At 40.8% G+C, this 24,286-nt stretch overlaps 1 protein-coding gene across 1 annotated transcript in view; it reads right to left on the reverse strand.

Annotated features, from left to right (window-relative positions):
- The window catches only part of dstyk (dual serine/threonine and tyrosine protein kinase), an 84,355-nt gene that overhangs the window by 12,417 nt on the left and 47,652 nt on the right, over positions 1 to 24,286 (reverse strand). The window contains exons 8-9 of the mRNA XM_061932250.2: positions 22,207 to 22,336; positions 5,140 to 5,296 (exon numbers count right to left, since the gene is read on the reverse strand). Coding sequence (XP_061788234.2) covers positions 5,140 to 5,296; positions 22,207 to 22,336 — 287 coding nt within the window. The remainder of the gene's footprint in view (positions 1 to 5,139; positions 5,297 to 22,206; positions 22,337 to 24,286) is intronic.

The raw sequence follows: 24,286 nt of genomic DNA on the forward strand, positions 1-24,286 counted from the left end.
TAAAGATGGGTCGTGGCTGGGTCTTCCAACATGACAATGACAGCCAGGATAACCAAGGAGTGGCTCCATACCAAGCATATCAAGGTTCTGGAGTGGCCTAGCCAGTCTCCAGAGCTAAATCCAATAGAAAATATTTGGAGGGAGCTGAAACTTCGTGTTGCTCGGCGACAGCCCCGAAACCTGACAGATCTAGAGAAGATTTATGTGGAGGAGTGGACCAAAATCCCTATTACTGTGTGTGCAAACCTGGTGAAGAACTATAGGAAACATTTGTCCTCTGTAATTGCATTCTGCACTAAATATTAACACTGATGTTCTCATGTGTGCAAATATTTATGAACCCCAGTAACATACAAATCAATCATTAACAAATCATACAATGTGATTTCCGGATTTTTCTTTTTAGATTATGTCTCTAACAGTGGAAATACATCTATGATGAACATTTCAGACCTTTCCCTAATTTCTAAGTGGGAGAACTTGCAAAATCACTGTATATATATATATATATATATATATATATATATATATATATATATATACACATACATATACATATATACATACACACATATACATATATACTGTATAACAGACTACAATAATTTGCAAATCCTTTTCAACCTATATTCAATTGAATGGACTGCAAAGACAAGATACTTCACGTTAGAACTAGTAAACATTGTTATTTTTTGCAAATTTGATGCCTGCAACATATTTCAAAAAAGCTGGCACAAGTGGCAAATAAGACTGAGAAAGTTGAGGAATGCTCATCAAACACTTATTTGGAACATCCCACAGGTGAACAGGTTAATTGGGAACAGGTGGGTGCCATGATTGGTTATAAAAGCAGCTTCCATGAAATGCTCAGTCATTCACAAACAAGGATGGGGCGAGGGTCACCACTTTGTCAATAAATGCATGAGCAAACTGTCGAACAGTTTAAGAACAACATTTATATATATATATATATATATATATATATATATATATATATATATATATATATAGTCCTACAATGTTTACTCCATCTATATGTATTTGTTTTCAACTTTCTCTTCTGTTGTTGCCGCATAGCATTATCTTAGTTTTACTGAGAATCAAGAATAATGTGTTTTTGTCAAACCATCTCTTTAATTAGATAATTTCATCTGTTATTATTTGCGTTCTCGCCTGAACAAAACGCAGACCTTGTGTTGTGTGTTTACCTTGCACAAGACACTGCAGTTTATGGCTCTCCAGTGTTAATGGAGAGCCCCGTTCTGCACAACAAGGCAATTTTACATACCCTGGAGACACATAGCATCAGCCAAAATTGGTAGCAGTCATGGTGCCCTGTAGCCACGTGACTGCCTTTTGACCAATCATTGAGGAGATCGTCTGAAACCGGGTTGGCCATACTCTCTCTCTATACACGACCCTGCCCCCCGGCATTGCATGGTGCGCCATGGCGCATGGCACGTGTGACCCCAGGGAACATGCTTTATCAGTATCATGCTGCATCTCGCTTCAAATTGTGTTACGTAAAACTGTGCACTACAAAACATGCTCATTGTAGCCATTAATCCTGACTTCCCTCATTTTGATTAAAAACTAAAAATCTGCACAAAATTTTAAATACATTTTTGTTTCGTAGGTTGTATGTTTTATATATTGTGCTCCTGAGGTAATGTTGCGGATCAATTTGAATGTATCATTGTGTGAATGCTCCAAAGCAGTCACACATATGGTTTTCTACACCAAAATTAATCTATTTATTCTTCTACTTAAACTTATTCTTCTTCCTCTCCAGATTTTGGTACGCTTTACCCTCCACATTTTTCACACGATTCAAACCGTTCCAACTTCAAACTGTTCAGCCTATTCGGGAATCCTGGGCTTTCCCTTGACCAATTCCAAAAATTCCCAGATTTCCCAGAATTCTGAGTTTTTGAGGACATTTTTCCCATTCAAAACGAATTGGCCATTTTTCAAACTTCCGCCATTTCCACATTTTACAACCGATCCACCATCCTGGACATTCAAACTATTATTATTCCAAGTTCAAAAAAATTCCAGGAATTCCCAGAATTCCCGTTTTTGACCCTTTTTTCTAGAGACTACGCCGCCTACATTTTTCAACTCACTTTAACCGTTCCACCGTCCAAACATTCTTCTTAATGAGGACAAAAAACAAAGTTGTTTTTTTAACTGGAACATTTCCAGGTTTTCCTGGAATTCCTTAATACCATTTCTCAATTAAAAATGTTACTACTTCAACATTTCTTGACCGATTTGAAAAATTCCAGCACCAACCATTTCACCTCATTCAGAACATTAAAGTCTTTCAACATTTTCCAAAAATTCCCGCTTTTCCCAAAATGTCCATGAAATTCCCATTGAAATGAATGGGACATTTTTCAAAGTTACACAATTTCCACATTTTTCATCCGATTCAACCGTTCCAAACTATTCAGCCTGTTCACAATTGTGTGCTCTCCTTCAACAGTTTAAAAAAAAAAAAATCCGGATTTCCATGGATTCCCAGTTAAGTTTAGTTTTCCCCATTCTCAATTAATTGTCAATTTTTTTTTAAACTTCCACAATTCGCACATTTTTCAGCCTATTGAAACCATTCCAACATCGACACATTCCACTCATCCAACTAGCCCTTTCCCAAGTTCCAAACCAAATTCCGTTTTTCCTGGAAATTCAAACTCTTCAACATTCATACCATTTCAACACTCAAACTACGGGTATTCATTCATTCATACATACTACATTCTGTCAGCATTTCAGTTCAACTTCAGCAATGGAGCATTCACACGTAATTCCTTCAGGAATTGCCTCATCTAGTTATCTATTGAGTTTATTTAAATTCATTTTTCAGTATCAAATGGTTTAGGTCAGGGGTAGGGAACCTATGGCTCTCGAGCCAGATGTGGCTCTTTTGATGACTGCATCTGGCTCTCAGGTAAATCTTAGCTGACATTGCCTAACACGATAAGTAATGAATAATTCCGCTGGTAATCACAGTGTTAAAAATAACGTTCAAAATATAAAACCTTTTCATGCATTTTAATCCACCCATCCGTTTTCTACCGCACCTGTTCAAGAAGTGGCATTAATGGTAAGAAGTATTGTATTTATTATTGGCTAGCTTCAGAATAACAATGTTATTAAAAAGAATAAGAGACCTATTATATTCTAAAAATGTTGGTCTTACTTAAAAATGCACGCATTTAGTTGTGTTCAGTGCTAAAAAATATGATATGGCTCTCACGGAAATACATTTTTAGAATATTTGGCTTTCATGGCTCTCTCAGTTAAAAAGGTTCCTGACCCCTGGTTTTGGTCAATCTAATATGTTAAAGGATTTTAATTTTTTTTCAAATTTCAGGCATATTGATGCACTTTAAATCTTTACTGTTACAGACTAAAAACAAGGTTAATGAAGTTACTCTGCATTGTAAATTACCGCATTTTCCGCACTATAAGATGCACCTAAAAACCTCCAATTTCCTCAAAAGCTGACAGTGTGCCTTATAATCCGGTGCGCCCATTATATATGGACCAATATTGAGCCACAACTGGTCTCGCAACTACGGTAACTACGCCGACTTCATTTTCCCCTTTCTACGGCTGCTTACCGTAGAAGAAGAAGCGCTTCTTCTTCCACGGGGGAAAATGAAGTCGGCGGCTGCTTACCGTAGAAGAAGAACTTCTTCTACGGGGGAAAATGAAGTTGGCGGCTGCTTACTGTAGAAGAAGAAGCGCTTCTTCTTCCACGGGGGAAAATGAAGTCGGCGGCTGCTTACCGTAGAAGAAGAACTTCTTCTTCTACGAAGGAAAATGAAGTTGGCGGCTGCTTACCGTAGAAGAAGAAGCGCATCTTCTTCTACAGGGGAAAATGAAGTTGGCGGCTGCTTACTGTAGAAGAAGTGCTTCTTCTTCTACGGGGGAAAATGAAGTTGGCGGCTGCTTACCATAGTTGCGAGACCTAAACTTTATGTAAAGACCCAAAAATGGCTTCTATTAAGAGACACGTTTATGACGCAGAGTTTAAACTCAAGGCGATCAGTCACGCAATAAAACACGGGATTAGAGCAGCAGCGAGAGAATTCAACATTAACGAATCAATGGTGCGGAAGTGGAGGAAGCAACATGATGACCTGCGCCAAATAAAGAAGACTAAACAGAGTTTCCGAGGGAGCAAAGCGAGATGGCTACAGTTGGAGGACAAACTCGAACAGTGGGTTGTTGAACAGAGAAAGTAGAAATGTCAGTACAATCACTATTTGTTTTGTTGACATTCCCTTTAGCGCAGCTCCATCTAATGGATGCATAACATAACCCCAGCCTCTACTGTAGTGTCTATTCTATGCGCTTTATAATGCGGTGCGCCTTATATATCAACAAAGTTTTAAAATAGGCCATTCATTGAAGGTGCGCCTTATAATCCTGTGCGCCTTATAGTGCGGAAAATATGGTAATCTATATTTCCTTTTGTTTTCTTTAATGTTAATGAGAATACGATGCTACGTAGAGGTGTACTTAAAACAATGGTATAGACAAATGATGCTATTTATAATCGCGGAGGAGAGTGGAGGTGGGGTGGTGGTGTCGTGAAATGTTTTCTTCTTCCTGGGGGGGCGTCACCTTTCTTTAGCATAGTAATGAGGAGGTCCACCTTTTCTCCAATTGTAAGCAGCTTCCTCTGGGCATAGATTCTGTGGTAGAAGCCTTCGAGGGCGCAGAAACTTTTGGAAGACATGGTAGGTATTAAAATGAAGACAAATGTTCTCCGCATAAAAGCGAAGCAAAAGATACATGGAGCTCAGCGAAAACAAACAGTTGTCTCGATGTAGCTGAGCCAATCAGCTGCCAGGACAGAGACCACTGTGATTGGTCCGCCAATAGCATTGTCACGTGGCCAGCTGTAATATTATAATGTTTGTAAAAATACCTATTTACTGAGCATTCACTGAGACCATAGTCAGTGTTGACAAAGTGGTAACCCTTTACTGTCCGCTTGTTATTGTTTCCTAATAAGAGAGGCATATTATAGGGTAACATACATTTATTTGTGGCGGTTCACCACACTTAGGTTTGGAGTTTAACATAGTGTGGGTTTTCAAAGCCTCGAACGTTCAGACTCACCTTGTGTAGTGAAACTCCAAAGCCAGGTCATTCCAGTGTTTATCATCCGGCGGCACCACAGACTTCAGGGCACATGGATAGTGTCCCCCCCAACTATCACACAAATACACAACTCCATACTGGCCCCGCCCCAACTCCCGGCCCAGCTTAGGTTTGCCTGTTGGAAAACAAACATGCAGGTTATTAGTATGGCAGTAGTGCACTCGATTGTGCTTAAGCTGCTTCAAAAAATCCTCAATCAACAATCAGCTGACTTTTTAATTGATTACTAGTTGTTTTTTTGGTGTTGGTTTTTAGCTTTCTAGATGCATACAATCTCCATTTTAAGTCATTTAAAACTGCAGCACAGTTGGAAAATATTTTTTTTTAAATCACATTTTAACCTTTTTGTTTGAACACAGCTCCTCTCTGAGCTGCCACCTTACCGTGGTAGAGGAGTTTGCGTGTCCCAATGATCCTAGGAGCTATGTTGTCCGGGGGTTTCTATGCCCCCTGGTACGGTCTCCCAAGGCAAACTGGTCCTAGGTGAGGGATCAGACAAAGAGCAGCTCGAAGACCTCTATGAAGAACACTAACAAAGGACCCAGATTTCCCTCGCCCGGACGCGGGTCACCGGGGCCCCCCTCTGGAGCCAGGCCCGGAGGTGGGGCACGATGGCGAGCGCCTGGTGGCCGGGCCTGTCCCCATGGGGCCCGGCCGGGCACAGCCCGAAGAGGCAACGTGGGTCCCCCCTCCAATGGGCTCACCACCCATAGCAGGGGCCATAGAGGTCGGGTGCAGTGTGAGCTGGGCGGAAGCCGAGGGCGGGGCACTTGGCGGTCCGATCCTCGGCTACATAAGCTGGCTCTTGGGACGTGGAACGTCACCTCGCTGGGGGGGAAGGAGCCTGAGCTAGTGCGTGAGGTGGAGAAGTTCCGGCTAGATATAGTCGGACTCACTTCGACGCACAGCAAGGGCTCTGGAACCACTTCTCTTGAGAGGGGCTGGACTCTCTTCCACTCTGGCGTTGCCGGCAATGAGAGGCGACGGGCTGGGGTGGCAATTCTTGTTGCCCCTCGGCTCAAAGCCTGTACGTTGGAGTTCAACCCGGTGGACGAGAGGGTAGCTTCCCTCCGCCTTCGGGTGGGGGGAACGGGTCCTGACTGTTGTTTGCGTTTACGTGCCAAACGGCAGCTCAGAGTACCCACCCTTTTTGGATTCACTCGAGGGAGTACTGGAGAGTGCTCCCCCGGGTGATTCCCTCGTTCTACTGGGGGACTTCAACGCTCATGTTGGCAGCGACAGTGAACCCTGGAGAGGTGTGATTGGGAAGAATGGCCGCCCGGATCTGAACCCGAGTGGTGTTCTGTTATTAGACTTTTGTGCTCGTCACAGATTGTCCATAACAAACACCATGTTCAAACATAAGGGTGTCCATATGTGCACTTGGCACCAGGACACCCTAGGCCGCAGTTCCATGATCGACTTTGTAGTTGTGTCATCGGATTTGCGGTCTCATGTTTTGGACACTCGGGTGAAGAGAGTGTCCACCGATCACCACCTGGTGGTGAGTTGGCTGCGATGGTGGGGGAGGATGCCGGACAGACCTGGCAGGCCCAAACGCATTGTGAGGGTTTGCTGGGAACGCCTGGCAGAGTCTCCTGTCAGAGAGAGTTTCAATTCCCACCTCCGGAAGAACTTTGAAAATGTCACGAGGGAGGCGCTGGACATTGAGTCCGAGTGGACGATGTTCCGTGCCTCTGTTGTCGAGGCGGCCGATGTGCTGCAAGGTGGTTGGTGCCTGTCGTGGCGGTAATCCTAGAACCCGTTGGTGGACGCCGGCGGTGAGGGATGCCGTCAGGCTGAAGAAGGAGTCCTATCGGGTTCTTTGGGCTCATGGGACTCCTGAGGCAGCAGACAGGTACCGACAGGCCAAGCGGTGTGCGGCTTCAGCGGTCGCGGAGGCAAAAACTCGGACATGGGAGGAGTTCGGAGAGGCCATGGAAAAAGACTTCCGGACGGCTTCGAAGCAATTCTGGACCACAATCCGCCGCCTCAGAAAGGGGAAGCAGTGCAGTGTCAACACCGTGTATGGTGGGGATGGTGCTCTGCTGACCTCGACAGCGGATGTTGTGGATCGGTGGAGGGAATACTTCGAAGACCTCCTCAATCCTACCAGCACGTCTTCCTATGAGGAAGCAGGGCCTGGGGAATCTGTGGTGGGCTCTCCTATTTCTGGGGATGAGGTTGCCGAGGTAGTTAAAAAGCTCCTCGGTGGCAAGGCCCCGGGGGTGGATGAGATCCGCCCGGAGTTCCTTAAGGCTCTGGATGTTGAAGGGCTGTCTTGGTTGACAAGGCTCTGCAACATCGCGTGGACATCGGGGGCAATACCTCTGGATTGGCAGACCGGGGTGGTGGTTCCTCTCTTTAAGAAGGGGAACCGGAGGTTGTGTTCCAACTATTGTGGGATCACACTCCTCAGCCTTCCCGGTAAGGTCTATTCAGGTGTACTGGAGAGGAGGCTACGCCGGATAGTCGAACCTCGGATTCAGGAGGAACAGTGTGGTTTTCGTCCTGGTCGTGGAACTGTGGACCAGCTCTATACTCTCGGCAGGGTCCTTGAGGGTGCATGGGAGTTTGCCCAACCAGTCTACATGTGCTTTGTGGACTTGGAGAAGGCATTCGACCGTGTACCCCGGGAAGTCCTGTGGGGAGTGCTCAGAGAGTATGGGGTAATGGACATTCTTATTGTGGCAGTTCGCTTCCTGTATAATCAGTGTCAGAGCTTGGTCCGCATTGCCGGCAGTAAGTCGAACACGTTTCCAGTGAGGGTTGGACTCCGCCAAGGCTGCCCTTTGTCACCGATTCTGTTCATAACCTTTATGGACAGAATTTCTAGGCGCAGTCAGGGCGTTGAGGGTATCTGGTTTGGTGGCTGCAGGATTAGGTCTCTGCTATTTGCAGATGATGTGGTCCTGATGGCTTCCTCCGGCCAAGATCTTCAGCTCTCACTGGATCGGTTCGCAGCCGAGTGTGAAGCGACTGGGATGGGAATCAGCACCTCCAAGTCCGAGTCCATGGTTCTCTCCCGGAAAAGGGTGGAGTGCCATTGGGGAGGAGATCTTGCCCCAAGTGGAGGAGTTCAAGTACCTCGGAGTCTTGTTCACGAGTGGGGGAAGAGTGGATCGTGAGATCGACAGGCGGATCGGTGCGGCGTCTTCAGTAATGCGGACGCTGTATCGATTCGTTGTGGTGACGAAGGAGCTGAGCCGGAAGGCAAAGCTCTCGATTTACCGGTCGATCTACGTTCCCATCCTCACCTATGGTCATGAGCTTTGGGTTATGACCGAAAGGACAAGATCACGGATACAAGCGGCCGAAATGAGTTTCCTCCGCCGAGTGGCGGGGCTCTCCCTTAGAGATAGGGTGAGAAGCTCTGTCATTCGGGGGGAGCTCAAAGTAAAACCGCTGCTCCTCCACATCGAGAGGAGCCAGATGAGGTGGTTCGGGCATCTGGTCAGGATGCCACCCGAACGCCTCCCTAGGAAGGTGTTTCGGGCACGTCCGACCGGTAGGAGGCCACGGGGAAGACCCAGGACACGCTGGGAAGACTATCTCTCCCGGCTGGCCTGGGAACGCCTCGGGATCCCCAGGGAGGAGCTGGACGAAGTGGCTGGGGAGAGAGAAGTCTGGGCTTCCCTGCTTAAGCTGCTGCCCCCGCGACCCGACCTCGGATAAGCGGAAGAAGATGGATGGATGGATGGATGGATGTTTGAACACATAAAAAGCATATTTTTAATATCACAATGTAAATTGTCATCTTCCTATGCAAATTATTTCAAAAGCATGCCTATATTGTCTCTTGCTTGGATTGATTACTGTTGTTAATGTAACTTTTGTTTCTGGACAAGTGGTGAAGCTCTATTTTCATTTGCATTTTAATTGTATTGACAATTTACTTAAGAAACATATACATTATTATTATTTATTATTAATTTAGTAAAATATTTATTATTCATTTTATTTGCCTAATTACATATAACATGTATTTGCATCTATTTTAATGAGTCTATTATTTTGCAGTATATTTGGTTAGTATTTATTTTGTAACCAGCCTGACCTGAGCCTTGATAATAATTGTTGTGATTAATTAACAGTTGCTTTCATATCATTTAACAAGGTTTATCCTGTTAAAATGTAAGTAGGTTAAATTTAACTCGAAAATTCCCGCAGAAATTTTGATGGGCCTGCTATCTGTGCCCTGAGCCTCTGGCCGTGGGTCGTTGGAATGTTAGCATGCTAACATTAGCATGTAAACAATTAGTATGTGTCACATACCAAGTTATATGACTCTAAGGTGTATGGCTTTGGAATTAGAGAAAAAAGTGTAAAATCAGCTGAAAAAGTTAGCACGCTAGCATGCAAACATTAAAATGCTAACAGTTAGCATATGTCATATACTAGGCTGACCATACGTCCTCTTTTCCCCGGCCATGTCTTCTTTTGCGGGCCTGTCCGGGGTGTCCGGGCGGGGTTTCTTAAATGCCTCAAATGTCCGGCATTTTGAGTTAGGGTTGCGTGCATTTTCAGTGTACGTCTAGGGTAAAGAAGGGGTTAAACAAAACAAACTGTGAAGGTGTGCGCACGCAGAAACATTCGTGAGGGAGGGGCAGAGACAGAGAGCGAGAGAGCTAGTGAGTGGAGAGACAGACATGAGAAGAAGAAATGCCGAAACGTAAATGCAACTTCACGGATGATTTGCGGAAAAAGTATTCGTGTTTTCGTCCTGGCCGTGACACATGGAAAGCAGAATGCACTGTGTGCAAAGCAGGAACGTATGTATCTGTGGCAAATAAAGGGGCCAAAGGTCTACAAGCCCATATCGACACTACAAAGCACAAAACGGCTGTGCAGGGCGAGAGCTCGTCTGCTGTTTTTTGTTTAAATTTAATTAACTTGTTTTGAGGCATTATTTATGTTTAGATTATATACAAGAGGTTATTTTGAATATTTCTACGTCTGCACTTTTTTCCAAAACTGTGAATGTTACAGAATATAAGTGTGACTTACCGTATTTTGTTATACTGTCAACCAGTGTTGGCGTTAACGCACTTTTTGTGTCTTTTTAACGCATTGAAATCAGAAAGGACGCAGATTTTTTTTTACCATTTGCGGCCCACAGCTAATGTTTTAAAGGCCCACGGCACATTCTAAAAATACTATTAAAATAAACAAAAACATAACAAAAGTGAAATAAAAAAGCTTACAGGTGAAATGTAATTTAGAAACAGTTGCAATGCTGACTAATAAAACAAAGCTGTTTTTTTTTTTCTTTCAAACGGTCATTGCTCTATCAACCTATCAAACCTATCAAAGGTTCCGATTACTTCACATCAAATATTCCACTTTGAAAACTATTTTTGGTGGAAGATTTTGCATATTTTGTGTGTTTGCCATAAAAAACATAGTTTTGTTTGACAAAAAAGGGCAGAAAACAACATAAAAAAACTAAAACATTTTGAAATGAGGGATAGATCTGAAGTTGATGTAGACTCCAGAGATTGAAGCGTTAAATATAAAATGTATGTATGCCCTGGCACACCAATATCATCATTTCATGACTGAAGCAAAACACTGTTTACACTTTTATACTGAAATAAATACACCTACAACTTATTAAATAAAAACATAGAAAAAACTACCAGCAGCGGTAAAGTTCAGATCCATGAAGGAAAGAAGAAAGTGAATGAATGTTTATAACTGAATACATTTACATATGCTTACACATTTGTTTTCTTTTGTATAATTTTTTTTAATGAATTAAGTAACGTTTATGACAACCTTTTTCCAAAACACAATATAGAATGTGAGATACAACAGGATAATGCATACATTTGTCATTTGTTTTCAAAACGCTTACAAAAAAGTGGGACTCCAAAAATTTACTGTGGGACCCCATTTTTATGACTTGGTGGGGTCCCTGGGACACCATTTTGAAAATTCCTAGCGCCAACACTGCTGTCAACAGAGGAGAAAAAAATGCTTTATTTAAATAAATATATTATTTATAAAGCAAGTTCGAGTATCATTGGCAAATTTTCACCTAGTCCCGGCCTTGGCGTGCTACTCGCCTTGGCACGCATATATGTGTCCTCTTTTTGGGAATTCAGAATATGGTCAGCCTATCATATACCAAGTTATATGACTTAAAGATGTATGGCTGAGGAATTAGAGAATAAAAGTGTAAAAATAGTAGAAAAAGTTAGCTTGCTAATGTTAGCATGCTACCATTATAATGTTACCACATGACTGGGTGAAAAGAAATACCAAACTGCAGTATTTGTTGGTGTAAACATAGAAAGTAACAAACAGCAAGCAAAAAACATTAGCATGCTAACGTTTTTAGAAGTATGCTAACAGTTAATGTGCTAACAGTTAATAAGTGTCACATACCAAGTTATATGACTCTGGGGTAAACGGTTGCAAAATCAGCTCAAATAGTTAGCATGCTAATGTTAGCATGCTGACAGCATGCTAACAGCATGCTAACAGCATGCTAACATTAGCAAATAGTTAGCATGCTAACAGTTAGCATGTGTCACATACCAATTTATATGACTCTACGGTGCCAAGCAACAAGCTATAACCAATCTGGGGAAGATCAGTGTTTTGGAAAACATCAAAGAGGAAGTGGATCAGTTTATACGACAGAATGTCATCATCATTGCAGGGACACGCATCAATCCTCGATCCTATGCCAGAGCAGTTGACAACAGAGAACCAGATGACATGGACGCTGCTTCAACAGAGCAACAAGTGGTCAATTTTCTGCAATCAAAGGGAATTTATTTCGATATTAATACCATTGATGCGTGCATTTTACTGAATAGAAGAGGCAACAACACTATGCCTGTCACCATCGTTAAGCTCGCCAGCAGGAAATGGCATTGCTGACACAAGGAAAAAAGCTGAAGGGCACAAATGTGTACATAAATGAGCACCTCCCTAAACGCAATGTTGAAATCGCCAAGAAAGCACGCGACTTGAGGAAACAGGGAAATTCAGGGAACTTGAAGCGCCACCTGCGAGGTCCACAAGCAAGAGTCCTCGTTGTCAAAGAAATCAAGGATCTGGACAAATATCACAACTCCCAGCAACCACAACAACAACAATAATAGAGTCTGACAGAACTCAAACATTGACATTCGACTACAAAATTACAACACTCCAAGGGATTACCGAACAAGAAGACCTTTACTCATGTGCATATTCATCTACAAAACCCAAAACCAGTGAAGTTGGCACGTTGTGTAATTCGTAAATAAAAACAGAATACAATGATTTGCAAATCCTTTTCAACTTACCGTATTTTCCGCACTATAAGGCGCACCTAAAAACCTCCAATTTTCTCAAAAGCTGACAGTGCGCCTTATAACCCGGTGCGCCTTATATATGGACCAATATTGAGCCACAACAGGTCTCGCAACCCCAGCCTCTACTGTAGCGTCTATTCTATGCGCCTTATAATGCGGTGCGCCTTATATATGAACTAAGTTTTAAAATAGGCCATTCATTGAAGGTGCGCCTTATAGTGCGGAAAATACGGTATATTCAATTGAATAGACTGCAAAAACAAGATATTTAGTGTTCGAACTGAGAAACTTATTTTTGCAAATGATCATTAACTTAGAATTTAATGGCAGCAACTGGGTGTTGTTGATAAATGACTTTTGCTTTGCATAGTAGACTTTTAACTTGCACTTAAAGTACTATCTATCTATCTACAGAAGTAGCGATCAACTGTAGTTACTAACAGTGTTTTTTTTAAGTGTTCCTGAGCCCATGTGGTGATATCCTTTACACACTTATGTCGGTTTTTGATGCAGTACCGCAGGGATCGAAGGTCACGGCCATTCAATGTTGGTTTTCAGCGTTGCTGCTTACGTGCCGTGATTTCTCCAGATTCTTTGAACCTTTTGATGATATGACGGACCGTAGATGGTGAAATCTTTAAATTCCTTGCAATAGCTGACTGAGAAATGTTCTTAAACAATTTGCTCAGAAAGTGGTGACCCTCGCCCCATTCTTATTTGTGAATGACTGTGCATTTCATGGAAGCTGGTTTTATACCCAATCATGGCACCCACCTGTTCCCAATTAGTCTGTTCACCTGTGGAATGTTCCAAATAAGTTTTTGATGAGCATTCCTCAACTTTCTCAGTCTTTTTTGCCCCTTGAGCCAGCTTTTTTGAAACATGTTGCAGGCATCAAATTCCAAATGAGCTAATATTTGCAAAAAATTAAGTTTTCCAGTTCGAACGTTAAGTATCTTGTCTTTGCAGTCTATTCAATTGAATATAGGTTGAAAAGGATTTGCAGATCATTGTATTCTGTTTTAATTTACGATTTACACAACGTGCCAACATCACTGGTTTTGGGTTTTGTACACTTATGGGCATTCATAGAGCAACACAAATGATTGGTGAACAGGAATGTATGGAACTAAAAATCATCAGAAGCATAGATAGCAATAGTCCGGAATTAGATAAGGATATAGATCCAGAAACAAATTGTTTCTTTCACACCAGGAATAATTGTTTTATTATATAGACGAACAATATAACGGAAACATTAAAGTAGACAACAAACTGTTGATTATTAATTTAAACAGCAGAAATTTGTATGAAAACTACAACAACGTGAAGCATTTCTTTGGAACATTTCAACAAACCCTTCAAATGTATCGCTATCTCAGAAACATGAAAAGGAATGGATTTTGACCTGGAAGGATATAAACTAAATTACATAAACAGAACCAACAAGAACGGAGGGGGAGTGATAAAGAACTTAAACTACAAAGTGGTAAAAAAAATATGTCACTAGCTATTGATAATATCTTAGAATGTATAACCATTGAAATATGTCATGAAAAAATAAAAAACGTACTGATCAGTTGTATATATAGATCACCTAAGTCAAACATCAGTCAAAAAAAAACGTTCCTATGCAGAGACTTCAACATAGACCTCTTGAACCCTAACAAACAAAAGACCATGGATGACTTTATTGACACAATGTGTATGCTGAGTTTACATCCTAAAATCACAAGGCCAAGCAGAATCTCAGGACACAGCGCCACACTTATTGATAATATTTTTACTCATGATTTTGATAATAATACCACAAGGGATCTGCTAATATCTGACATCAGTGATCATCTGCCAGTTTTTATTTTCATTTTAATAATTAATCAAACAAAATAATACACAATAATTCCAATTCCAAAACCTAAGCCGGCCCAGCAACATTGATAATAGCAATCAACAGAGCAATTGAGAGGACACACAAACATGACACAAAACAATCCCAAAGCAGTCAAACAAAAATGAATAATATCAACAACAGTATCAATATTAATAACAATTCCAACATAGCAGTGATTAGAAATCCCTCATTGACATTATCAATACAGCGTTTTATAATTAAATAAAAACATTTAAAAAAAAAGAATAATAGTGTCACAGTGGCTTACACTTGCATCACATCTCATAAGCTTGACAACACATTGTGTCCAATATTTTCCACAAACATAAAATAAGTCATATTAAAAGTTCATTTAATAGTTAAACACATTTAAATAATGGATCCCATATGCCAATATATGACTCATTATTATCTAAACTAAATGCAGTTTTTTCTACTGATATCATTTCCATAGGTTGTGTATAGCAGTCAGTATGCCAGTTTTCATAATATATGACGGAAACTACAAGAAGAGGAACATTGATGACTAAAAGACATTTCGAAGAATATGTACATAACAAAGTATGACAGCTTTCAAAAATGATCTGAGAAATCAAACTTGGGCCAATGTCTACAGTCAAAATGATGCATATGGTATTTGTTTAATACCTTCAAGATGCTTTATGACAAACACTGTCCATTGAAACAACTTAGTAAGAAGCAAAATAAAAACAATCAACCATGGATGTCAAAAGGACTGAAAAATGTTTGCAACAAGAAGAATACATTACCGATATATAGAACATTTATAACACAAAGATCTACAGAGGCAGAAAACAAGTACACAACATATAAGAACAAGCTAACTGGCATACTATGAACACAGAGGATGTAGTTGGGGGCGTGGTTAAGAGGGGAGGAGTATATTTACAGCTAGAATTCACCAAAAGTATTTCATATATATATATATATATATATATATATATATATATATATATATATATATATACATACCGTAGGTAAAAGCCAGTAAATTAGAATATTTTGAAAAACTTGATTTATTTCAGTAATTGCATTCAAAAGGTGTAACTTGTACATTATATTTATTCATTGCACACAGACTGATGCATTCAAATGTTTATTTCATTTAATTTTGATGATTTGAAGTGGCAACAAATGAAAATACAAAATTCCGTGTGTCACAAAATTAGAATATTACTTAAGGCTAATACAAAAAAGGGATTTTTAGAAATGTTGGCCAACTGAAAAGTATGAAAATGAAAAATATGAGCATGTACAATACTCAATACTTGGTTGGAGCTCCTTTTGCCTCAATTACTGCGTTAATGCGGCGTGGCATGGAGTCGATGAGTTTCTGGCACTGCTCAGGTGTTATGAGAGCCCAGGTTGCTCTGATAGTGGCCTTCAACTCTTCTGCGGTTTTGGGTCTGGCATTCTGCATCTTCCTTTTCACAATACCCCACAGATTTTCTATGGGGCTAAGGTCAGGGGAGTTGGCGGGCCAATTTAGAACAGAAATACCATGGTCCGTAAACCAGGCACGGGTAGATTTTGCGCTGTGTGCAGGCGCCAAGTCCTGTTGGAACTTGAAATCTCCATCTCCATAGAGCAGGTCAGCAGCAGGAAGCATGAAGTGCTCTAAAACTTGCTGGTAGACGGCTGCGTTGACCCTGGATCTCAGGAAACAGAGTGGACCGACACCAGCAGATGACATGGCACCCCAAACCATCACTGATGGTGGAAACTTTACACTAGACTTCAGGCAACGTGGATCCTGTGCCTCTCCTGTCTTCCTCCAGACTCTGGGACCTCGATTTCCAAAGGAAATGCAAAATTTGCATGGTTGGGTGATGGTTTGGGGTGCCATGTCATCTGCTGGTGTCGGTCCACTCTGTTTCCTGAGATCCAGGGTCAACGCAGCCGTCTACCAGCAAGTTTTAGAGCACTTCATGCTTCCTGCTGCTGACCTGCTCTATGGAGATGGAGATTTCAAGTTCCAACAGGACTTGGCGCCTGTACACAGCGCAAAATCTACCCGTGCCTGGTTTACGGACCATGGTATTTCTGTTCTAAATTGGCCCGCCAACTCCCCTGACCTTAGCCCCATAGAAAATCTGTGGGGTATTGTGAAAAGGAAGATGCAGAATGCCAGACCCAAAAACGCAGAAGAGTTGAAGGCCACTATCAGAGCAACCTGGGCTCTCATAACACCTGAGCAGTGCCAGAAACTCATCGACTCCATGCCACGCCGCATTAACGCAGTAATTGAGGCAAAAGGAGCTCCAACCAAGTATTGAGTATTGTACATGCTCATATTTTTCATTTTCATACTTTTCAGTTGGCCAACATTTCTAAAAATCCCTTTTTTGTATTAGCCTTAAGTAATATTCTAATTTTGTGACACAAGGAATTTTGGATTTTCATTTGTTGCCACTTCAAATCATCAAAATTAAATGAAATAGACATTTGAATGCATCAGTCTGTGTGCAATGAATAAATATAATGTACAAGTTACACCTTTTGAATGCAATTACTGAAATAAATCAAGTTTTTCAAAATATTCTAATTTACTGGCTTTTACCTGTATATATATATATATATATATATATATATATATATATATATATATATAAAGTGGTAAAAGTATAGCTACAATTCACTGAAAGTCAAGTATTTCATATATATATATATATATATATATATATATATATATATATGTATATATATATATATATATATATATATATATATATAAGAAATACTTGATTTTCAGTGAATTCTAGCTATATACAAACCCCGTTTCCATATGAGTTGGGTAATTGTGTTAGATGTAAATATAAACGGAATACAATGATTTGCACATCCTTTTCAACCCATATTCAATTGAATGCACTACAAAGACAACATATTTGATGTTCAAACTCATAAACTTTATTTTTTTTTGCAAATAATAATGAACTTAGAATTTCATGGCTGCAAAACGTGACAAAGAAGTTGGGAAAGGGCATGTTCACCACTGTGTTACATGGCCTTTCCTTTTAACAACACTCAGTAAATGTTTGGGAACTGAGGAGACACATTTTTTAAGCTTCTCAGGTGGAATTCTTTCCCATTCTTGCTTGATGTACAGCTTAAGTTGTTCAACAGTCCTGGGGTCTCCGTTATGGTATTTTAGGCTTCATAATGCGCCACACATTTTCAATGGGAGACAGGTCTGGACTAAAGGCAGGCCAGTCTAGTACCCGCACTCTTTTACTATGAAGCCACGTTGATGTAACACGTGGCTTGGCATTGTCTTGCTGAAATAAGCAGGGCGTCCATGGTAACGTTGCTTTGATAGCAACATATGTTGCTCCAAAACCTGTATGTACCTTTCAGCATTAATGGCGCCTTCACAGATGTGTAAGTTACCCATGTCTTGGACACTAATACACCCCCATACCATCACACATGCTGGCTTTTCAACTTTGCGCCTATAACAATCCGGATGGTTATTTTCCTCTTTGGTCCGGAGGACACGACGTCCACAGTTTCCAAAAACAATTTGAAATGTGGACTCGTCAGACCAAAGAACACTTTTCCACTTTGTATCAGTCCATCTTAGATGAGCTCAGGCCCTGCGAAGCCAACGGCGTTTCTGGGTGTTGTTGATAAACGGTTTTCGCCTTGCATAGGAGAGTTTTAACTTGCACTTACAGATGTAGCGACCAACTGTAGTTACTGACAGTGGGTTTCTGAAGTCTTCCTGAGCCCATGTATTGATGTCCTTTACACACTGATGTCGCTTGTTGATGCAGTACAGCTTGAGGGATTGAAGGTCACAGTCTTAGCTGCTTACGTGCAGTGATTTCTCCAGATTCTCTGAACCCTTTGATGATATTACGGACCGTAGAGGGTGAAATCCCTAAATTCCTTGCAATAGCTGGTTGAGAAAGGTTTTTCTTAAACCGTTCAACAATTTGCTTACGCATTTGTTGACAAAGTGGTGACCCTCGCCCCATCCTTGTTTGTGAATGACTGAGCATTTCATGGAATCTACTTTTATAGCCAATCATGTCACCCACCTGTTACCAATTTGCCTGTTCACCTGTGGGATGTTCCAAATAAGTGTTTGATGAGCATTCCTCAACTTTATCAGTATTTATTGCCACCTTTCCCAACTTCTTTGTCACATGTTGCTGGCATCAAATTCTAAAGTTAATGATTATTTGCAAAAAAAAAATGTTTATCAGTTTGAACATCAAATATCTTGTCTTTGTAGTGCATTCAATTGAATATGGGTTGAAAATGATTTGCAAATCATTGTATTCCGTTTATATTTACATCTAACACAATTTCCCAACTCATATGGAAACGGGGTTTGTACTTGAAAGTGCAATGCTTTGCAGCCAGAAGCACAGCTTGCTGCTTACTAAAAAAAACAACAACACTTACCTTTCACTATTTGAGTAGCCTTTGTTTTGCCATTTGCGTACTGGCGAACAATCTCTGAATCCGGGAACATATCCTTCACAGATTTGTTGAAGACATCCGCAAACAAGAACGGGATGTTGCTTCAAGCTTTTAGCATAGCCATCTTTGTCTTGGCATATGTTACACCCTCGGGTCTCCATTTAGCGAGGTGGCCCATAATACTGGGCTGTGACCGGTGCTGCGCTGCCGCCACCTTGTGCTTCGCTGACCGTTCATGAGTGAGTATATCCGTTCGGCCACCGTGTTCAATGGAGAAGTCTGTTCTACAAAATTTACAGGCAGCATACCCCTTCCCCTTTGAACTGTCCTGGATAAACTGAAATTCTTGTTTCCATTCGTTTTGGAACTTACAAGCGTATTTCTTCATCTTACTCGTTGTCGGCATCGCCATGGCTGTATCTTCCTCGTTCTTCTGCTTCGTCTCCTTGTTGTGTGCGCGGTTGTGCACTCTCTAAAAGCCGTAGATGTTATAACGTGATTGGGCAGGCACGCTGTTTATATCGTGGGAAAGCGGACGTGAAAACAGGCTGTCGACTCGTCACTCAGGTCCGCATGGAGCTGCAGGGGGCGTGGCCTCCAGCTCCGGCTGGAAGTCGGGAGATTTTCGGGAGAATATTTGTCCCGGGAGGTTTTCGGGAGAGGCGCTGAAATTCGGGAGTCTCTCGGAAAATTCGGGAGGGTTGGCAAATATGCAATATGGTGAAAAAATTTAAATCCAAGACCTCAACTGATTGTAACGGAATTGATAAAAAAGGTTATTGAAGCGATTTCAGAACCTTTAACATATACTGTGTCAGCAACCTGTCATTTCAAACAGGAAAATTCCCAAATAAAATGAAAATAGCAAAAGTCGTACCAATTTATAAGACTGGTGACAAACACCAGTTTACAAACAACAGTCCTGTTTCTCTACTTCCACAATTTTCTAAAATTATTTATGAACTGTTCAACAGATTGGCCACATTTATAAATAAAAATGAAACAGTCACAGACAACCAATACGGATACAGAGCCAACATCTCAACATCTATGGCATTAATCGAAATAACGGAAGAGATCACAAATGCAATAGATAGTAAAAAAATATGCTGCTGCAGTGTTTTTGGATTTAACAAAAGCATTTGACACAATCAATCATAATATCTTAATGAACAAATTACATTAGGTTGGTCTTGAACTGGGTAAGAAGCTACTTAACCAACAGGAAGCAATACGTGAATATAGGCGAACACACTTCCACAGAGCTGAAAATATTTTGTGACGTACCTCAGGGATCAATACTTGGACCAAAATTGTTCAATCTTTATATAAACCACTTTTGTAAAGTTACAAAGAATTAAAGTTAGTATTATTTGCAGATGATACAACTGCATTTTGTTCAGGGGAGAACACACAAAATCTTATACAAATAATACCAGAAGAAATTAACAAATTAAAGAGATGGTTTGACAAAAACAGACTTTGAATCTCAGTTAAACTAAAATAATGCTATTTGGTAACAGTAGAAGGGAAAGTCAAACGCCAATACAATTAGACGGAATAGACATTGAAAGGGTAAAAAAAAAAAAACATTTTTGGGTGTAATAAGAGATGATAAAAATGAACTGGAAACGTCATATAAAAAATATATAACATAAAGTAGCAAGAAACACGTCAATAATGAATAAAGCAAAATATATTCTGGACCAAAAATCTCTTCATATTCTCTACTGCTCGCTAGTGTTACCATATCTGAGTTATTGTGTAGAAATATGGGGATATTATTTATTGAATCACAAATATTGAAATTCAACGACTTGGTGCATTTGCAAACTGCTAAAATTATGTACAATGCAAACTATAACCTGCTACCCAAGAATGTAGAACAATTATTCTCAAAAAAAAAAAAAAGAGAAGAAATATAACCTTAGAGGAAAATCTAATTTAAAACATTTGTATGCGCGTACAACACTTAAAACCTTTAGCACATCTGTATGTGGAATTTAAATTAAAACAAATAAAGCACCAATATGATTCAGTTTAAGAAACTGTTCAAACTACTAGCGTACACAAAGTACAAAGAAGAACAATTATGATGAACATCTTGAACGTTTTTTTTTTTTAGATAATGATTATTTATGTTTATGTTTACTTATTGTTATTCATTTATTCACTGTTCTGTTACAAACAGAGAACGAGGAAATGAGATAAAATTGCTATGATATGAAAAGGGGTAAGATTAAACAAGCTCTGCTTATTCATACTCCTTTTCGGAAGTGCTGTAATGAAACAACTAGAAATATGTGATGCATTACATTTTATCGTATGCGTGTTTGAAATAAACTGAACTGAACTGAACACATGGTCAAAATTACCGAGTAGAAAAGTCCATGATTGATTAGTTTTGAAACGCACAAAATTAGCTAAACAGCTAGCATACAACATCAGCATGCTAATGTTCTCACAAGTATGCTAACAGTTAACGTGCCCATAATAAACTGTGAAGTATCAGGAAGAATAATATGGGCTGCTTACTTTGCACTGTAAGATTACTAATTCGGTGTTAATATTTGAGTGGGCTCCCGGTTCCGGTCTCTTCTTTAGTGAAAAAGTTGGGCCCCAGGCCAAAAATTTTAAAAACCCCTGCTCTACAGTAGTTAATATGTACTGGATATGCTTTGGTATAGATTTTGCTCCACAGTCAGTCACTTTTATAACCCGCTTTTGGAGACTGTCTGCAAAGCGTTTGACTTTGGAGGCGTTCCCAAATTGCAAATGAAACCAAACCCCACTCTCTCCAAAAGTATAATAATTTATCTTTTGAAAATGTACACTGTTTAAATATGTATCTTAAAGTTGTCCCCGTTATTTTTTTTCCCCAGACACAGTCAAAAATAAACTTCACAAACATTATATAGATTCACCCGGTCACTACATTAAGTACACATGCATACTCGCCAATCAATTCAGAAACAGCTGTTTTTAGCAGAATTTATGTCACTGCATGTCAATGTGTGCATGCCAAGATTAGATGAAAATAATACTTGATCCTACATTTTTTGTGTTTCCTCATGGTCAGAAGCTGAGAGGGAGGAGCTCCTCCCCCTCAGCTTATTATCTTATCTGATTATAAGTCTCCTACAAACCACTTGAATGTTAGTGTTTGCAAGTTGGGACATGTCTAATAAACACAGATTAGATATCTGAGGAGTATGTGTGTGTGTGTGTGTGTGTGTGTGTGTGTGTGTGTGTGTGTGTGTGTGTGTGTGTGTGTGTGTGTGTGTGTGTGTGTGTGTGTGTGTTTGTGTGAGTGTGTGTGTGTGTGTGTGTGTGCGCGTGAGTGTGTGACGAGAGGATGCTTTGACAACTCACCATGGAGCAGCACATCTCGGAGGGAGCGGCTCTCCAACGACAGGCGGGCGAGTCGAGGAGCGTGGTCCTTCCTTACGCGCAGCCACAGGTCCTCGGTGCGCTCCAGTCGCCCCGTGTGACCTTCCTCCAGCTGCACACAGTCAGCCTCAGGGTTAACATTCAAGACTTTCATTTATCAAGCAAGTTCTTTTTGGAGCAAAGATGCTGCCATGCTGTTCTATTCTAAAGCGCTGTAATAGCCGTAGAAACTGTTGTCAATGGCGACAAGCTTCCTTTCTCAGAGAGCAGCATTGACCTCACTGACGTTGCTGTCATTTGTCCAACTAATAAATGTAGACCTCCTCCTCGCAAACACAAACTAAGCATGTGATAGATGTTTTTTTGAGGAGACAGCCACCATAAATCCATGTTTGTCCAAGATTTTGCTTAAAAGAACTCCTAGAGATTTGTGCGTTCCCATCAGTCTTGTGGCAGAACCTGAACGTCAGCATGGGAGCGTCCGTGAAGCCAAGTTCACACGGGGATGCACAGAGTTCCTCCTAATACTAAAAAGTGCCCGCTTCAATCGACATCAACTGCTTTTGTCAACAAAGGCATCATTCTATGAACAATAAGTAAGTTTATGTCGGTTTTTGTAAGCCTCATCATTACGGTTGAATATAACATGACTACGGTCTGATTACACTGCATTAACATGTGCAAACAGGGACTTCCTGTTCAGTGAGCAAGTTTTAAAAATAAAAGCATGGCAGTATCATCCTGGTTATTCCCACTAAATACAAACCCTGTTTCCATATGAGTTGGGAAATTGTGTTAGATGTAAATATAAACGGAATACAATGATTTGCAAATCATTTTCAACCCATATTCAGTTGAATATGCTACAAAGACAAACAACATAGTTGATGTTCAAACTGATAAACATTTTTTTTTTGCAAATAATCATTAACTTTAGAATTTGATGCCAGCAACACGTGACAAAGAAGTTGGGAAAGGTGGCAATAAATACTGATAAAGTTGAGGAATGCTCATCAAACACTTATTTGGAACATCCCACAGGTGAACAGGCAAATTGGGAACAGGTGGGTGCCATGATTGGGTATAAAAGTAGATTCCATGAAATGCTCAGTCATTCACAAACAAGGATGGGGCGAGGGTCACCACTTTGTCAACAAATGCATGAGCAAATTGTTGAACAGTTTAAGAAAAACCTTTCTCAACCAGCTATTGCAAGGAATTTAGGGATTTCACCATCTACGGTTTGTAATATCATCAAAGGGTTCAGAGAATCTGGAGAAATCACTGCACGTAAGCAGCTAAGCCCGTGACCTATGATCCCTCAGGCTGTACTGCATCAACAAGCGACATCAGTGTGTAAAGGATATCACCACATGAGCTCAGGAACACTTCAGAAACCCACTGTCAGTAACTACAGTTGGTCGCTACATCTGTAAGTGCAAGTTAAAACTCTCCTATGCAAGGCAAAAACCGTTTATCAACAACACCCAGAAACGCCGTCGGCATCGCTGGGCCTGAGCTCATCTAAGATGGACTGATACAAAGTGGAAAAGTGTTCTGTGGTCTGACGAGTCCACATTTCAAATTGTTTTTGGAAACTGTGGACGTCGTGTCCTCCGGACCAAAGAGGAAAAGAACCATCCGGATTGTTATAGGCGCAAAGTTGAAAAGCCAGCATGTGTGATGGTATGGGGGTGTATTAGTACCCAAGACATGGGTAACTTACACATCTGTGAAGGCGCCATTAATGCTGAAAGGTACATACAGGTTTTGGAGGAACATATGTTGCTATCAAAGCAACGTTACCATGGACGCCCCTGCTTATTTCAGCAAGACAATGCCAAGCCACGTGTTACTTCAACGTGGCTTCATAGTAAAAGAGTGCGGGTACTGGACTGGCCTGCCTGTAGTCCAGACCTGTCTCCCATTGAAAATGTGTGGCGCATTATGAAGCCTAAAATACCACAACGTAGACCCCCGGACTGTTGAACAACTTAAGCTGTACATCAAGCAAGAATGGGAAAGAATTCCACCTGAGAAGCTTACAAAATGTGTCTCCTCA

This window comes from Nerophis lumbriciformis, linkage group LG38, assembly GCF_033978685.3.
Source record: "Nerophis lumbriciformis linkage group LG38, RoL_Nlum_v2.1, whole genome shotgun sequence".
Taxonomy (NCBI): domain Eukaryota; kingdom Metazoa; phylum Chordata; class Actinopteri; order Syngnathiformes; family Syngnathidae; genus Nerophis; species Nerophis lumbriciformis.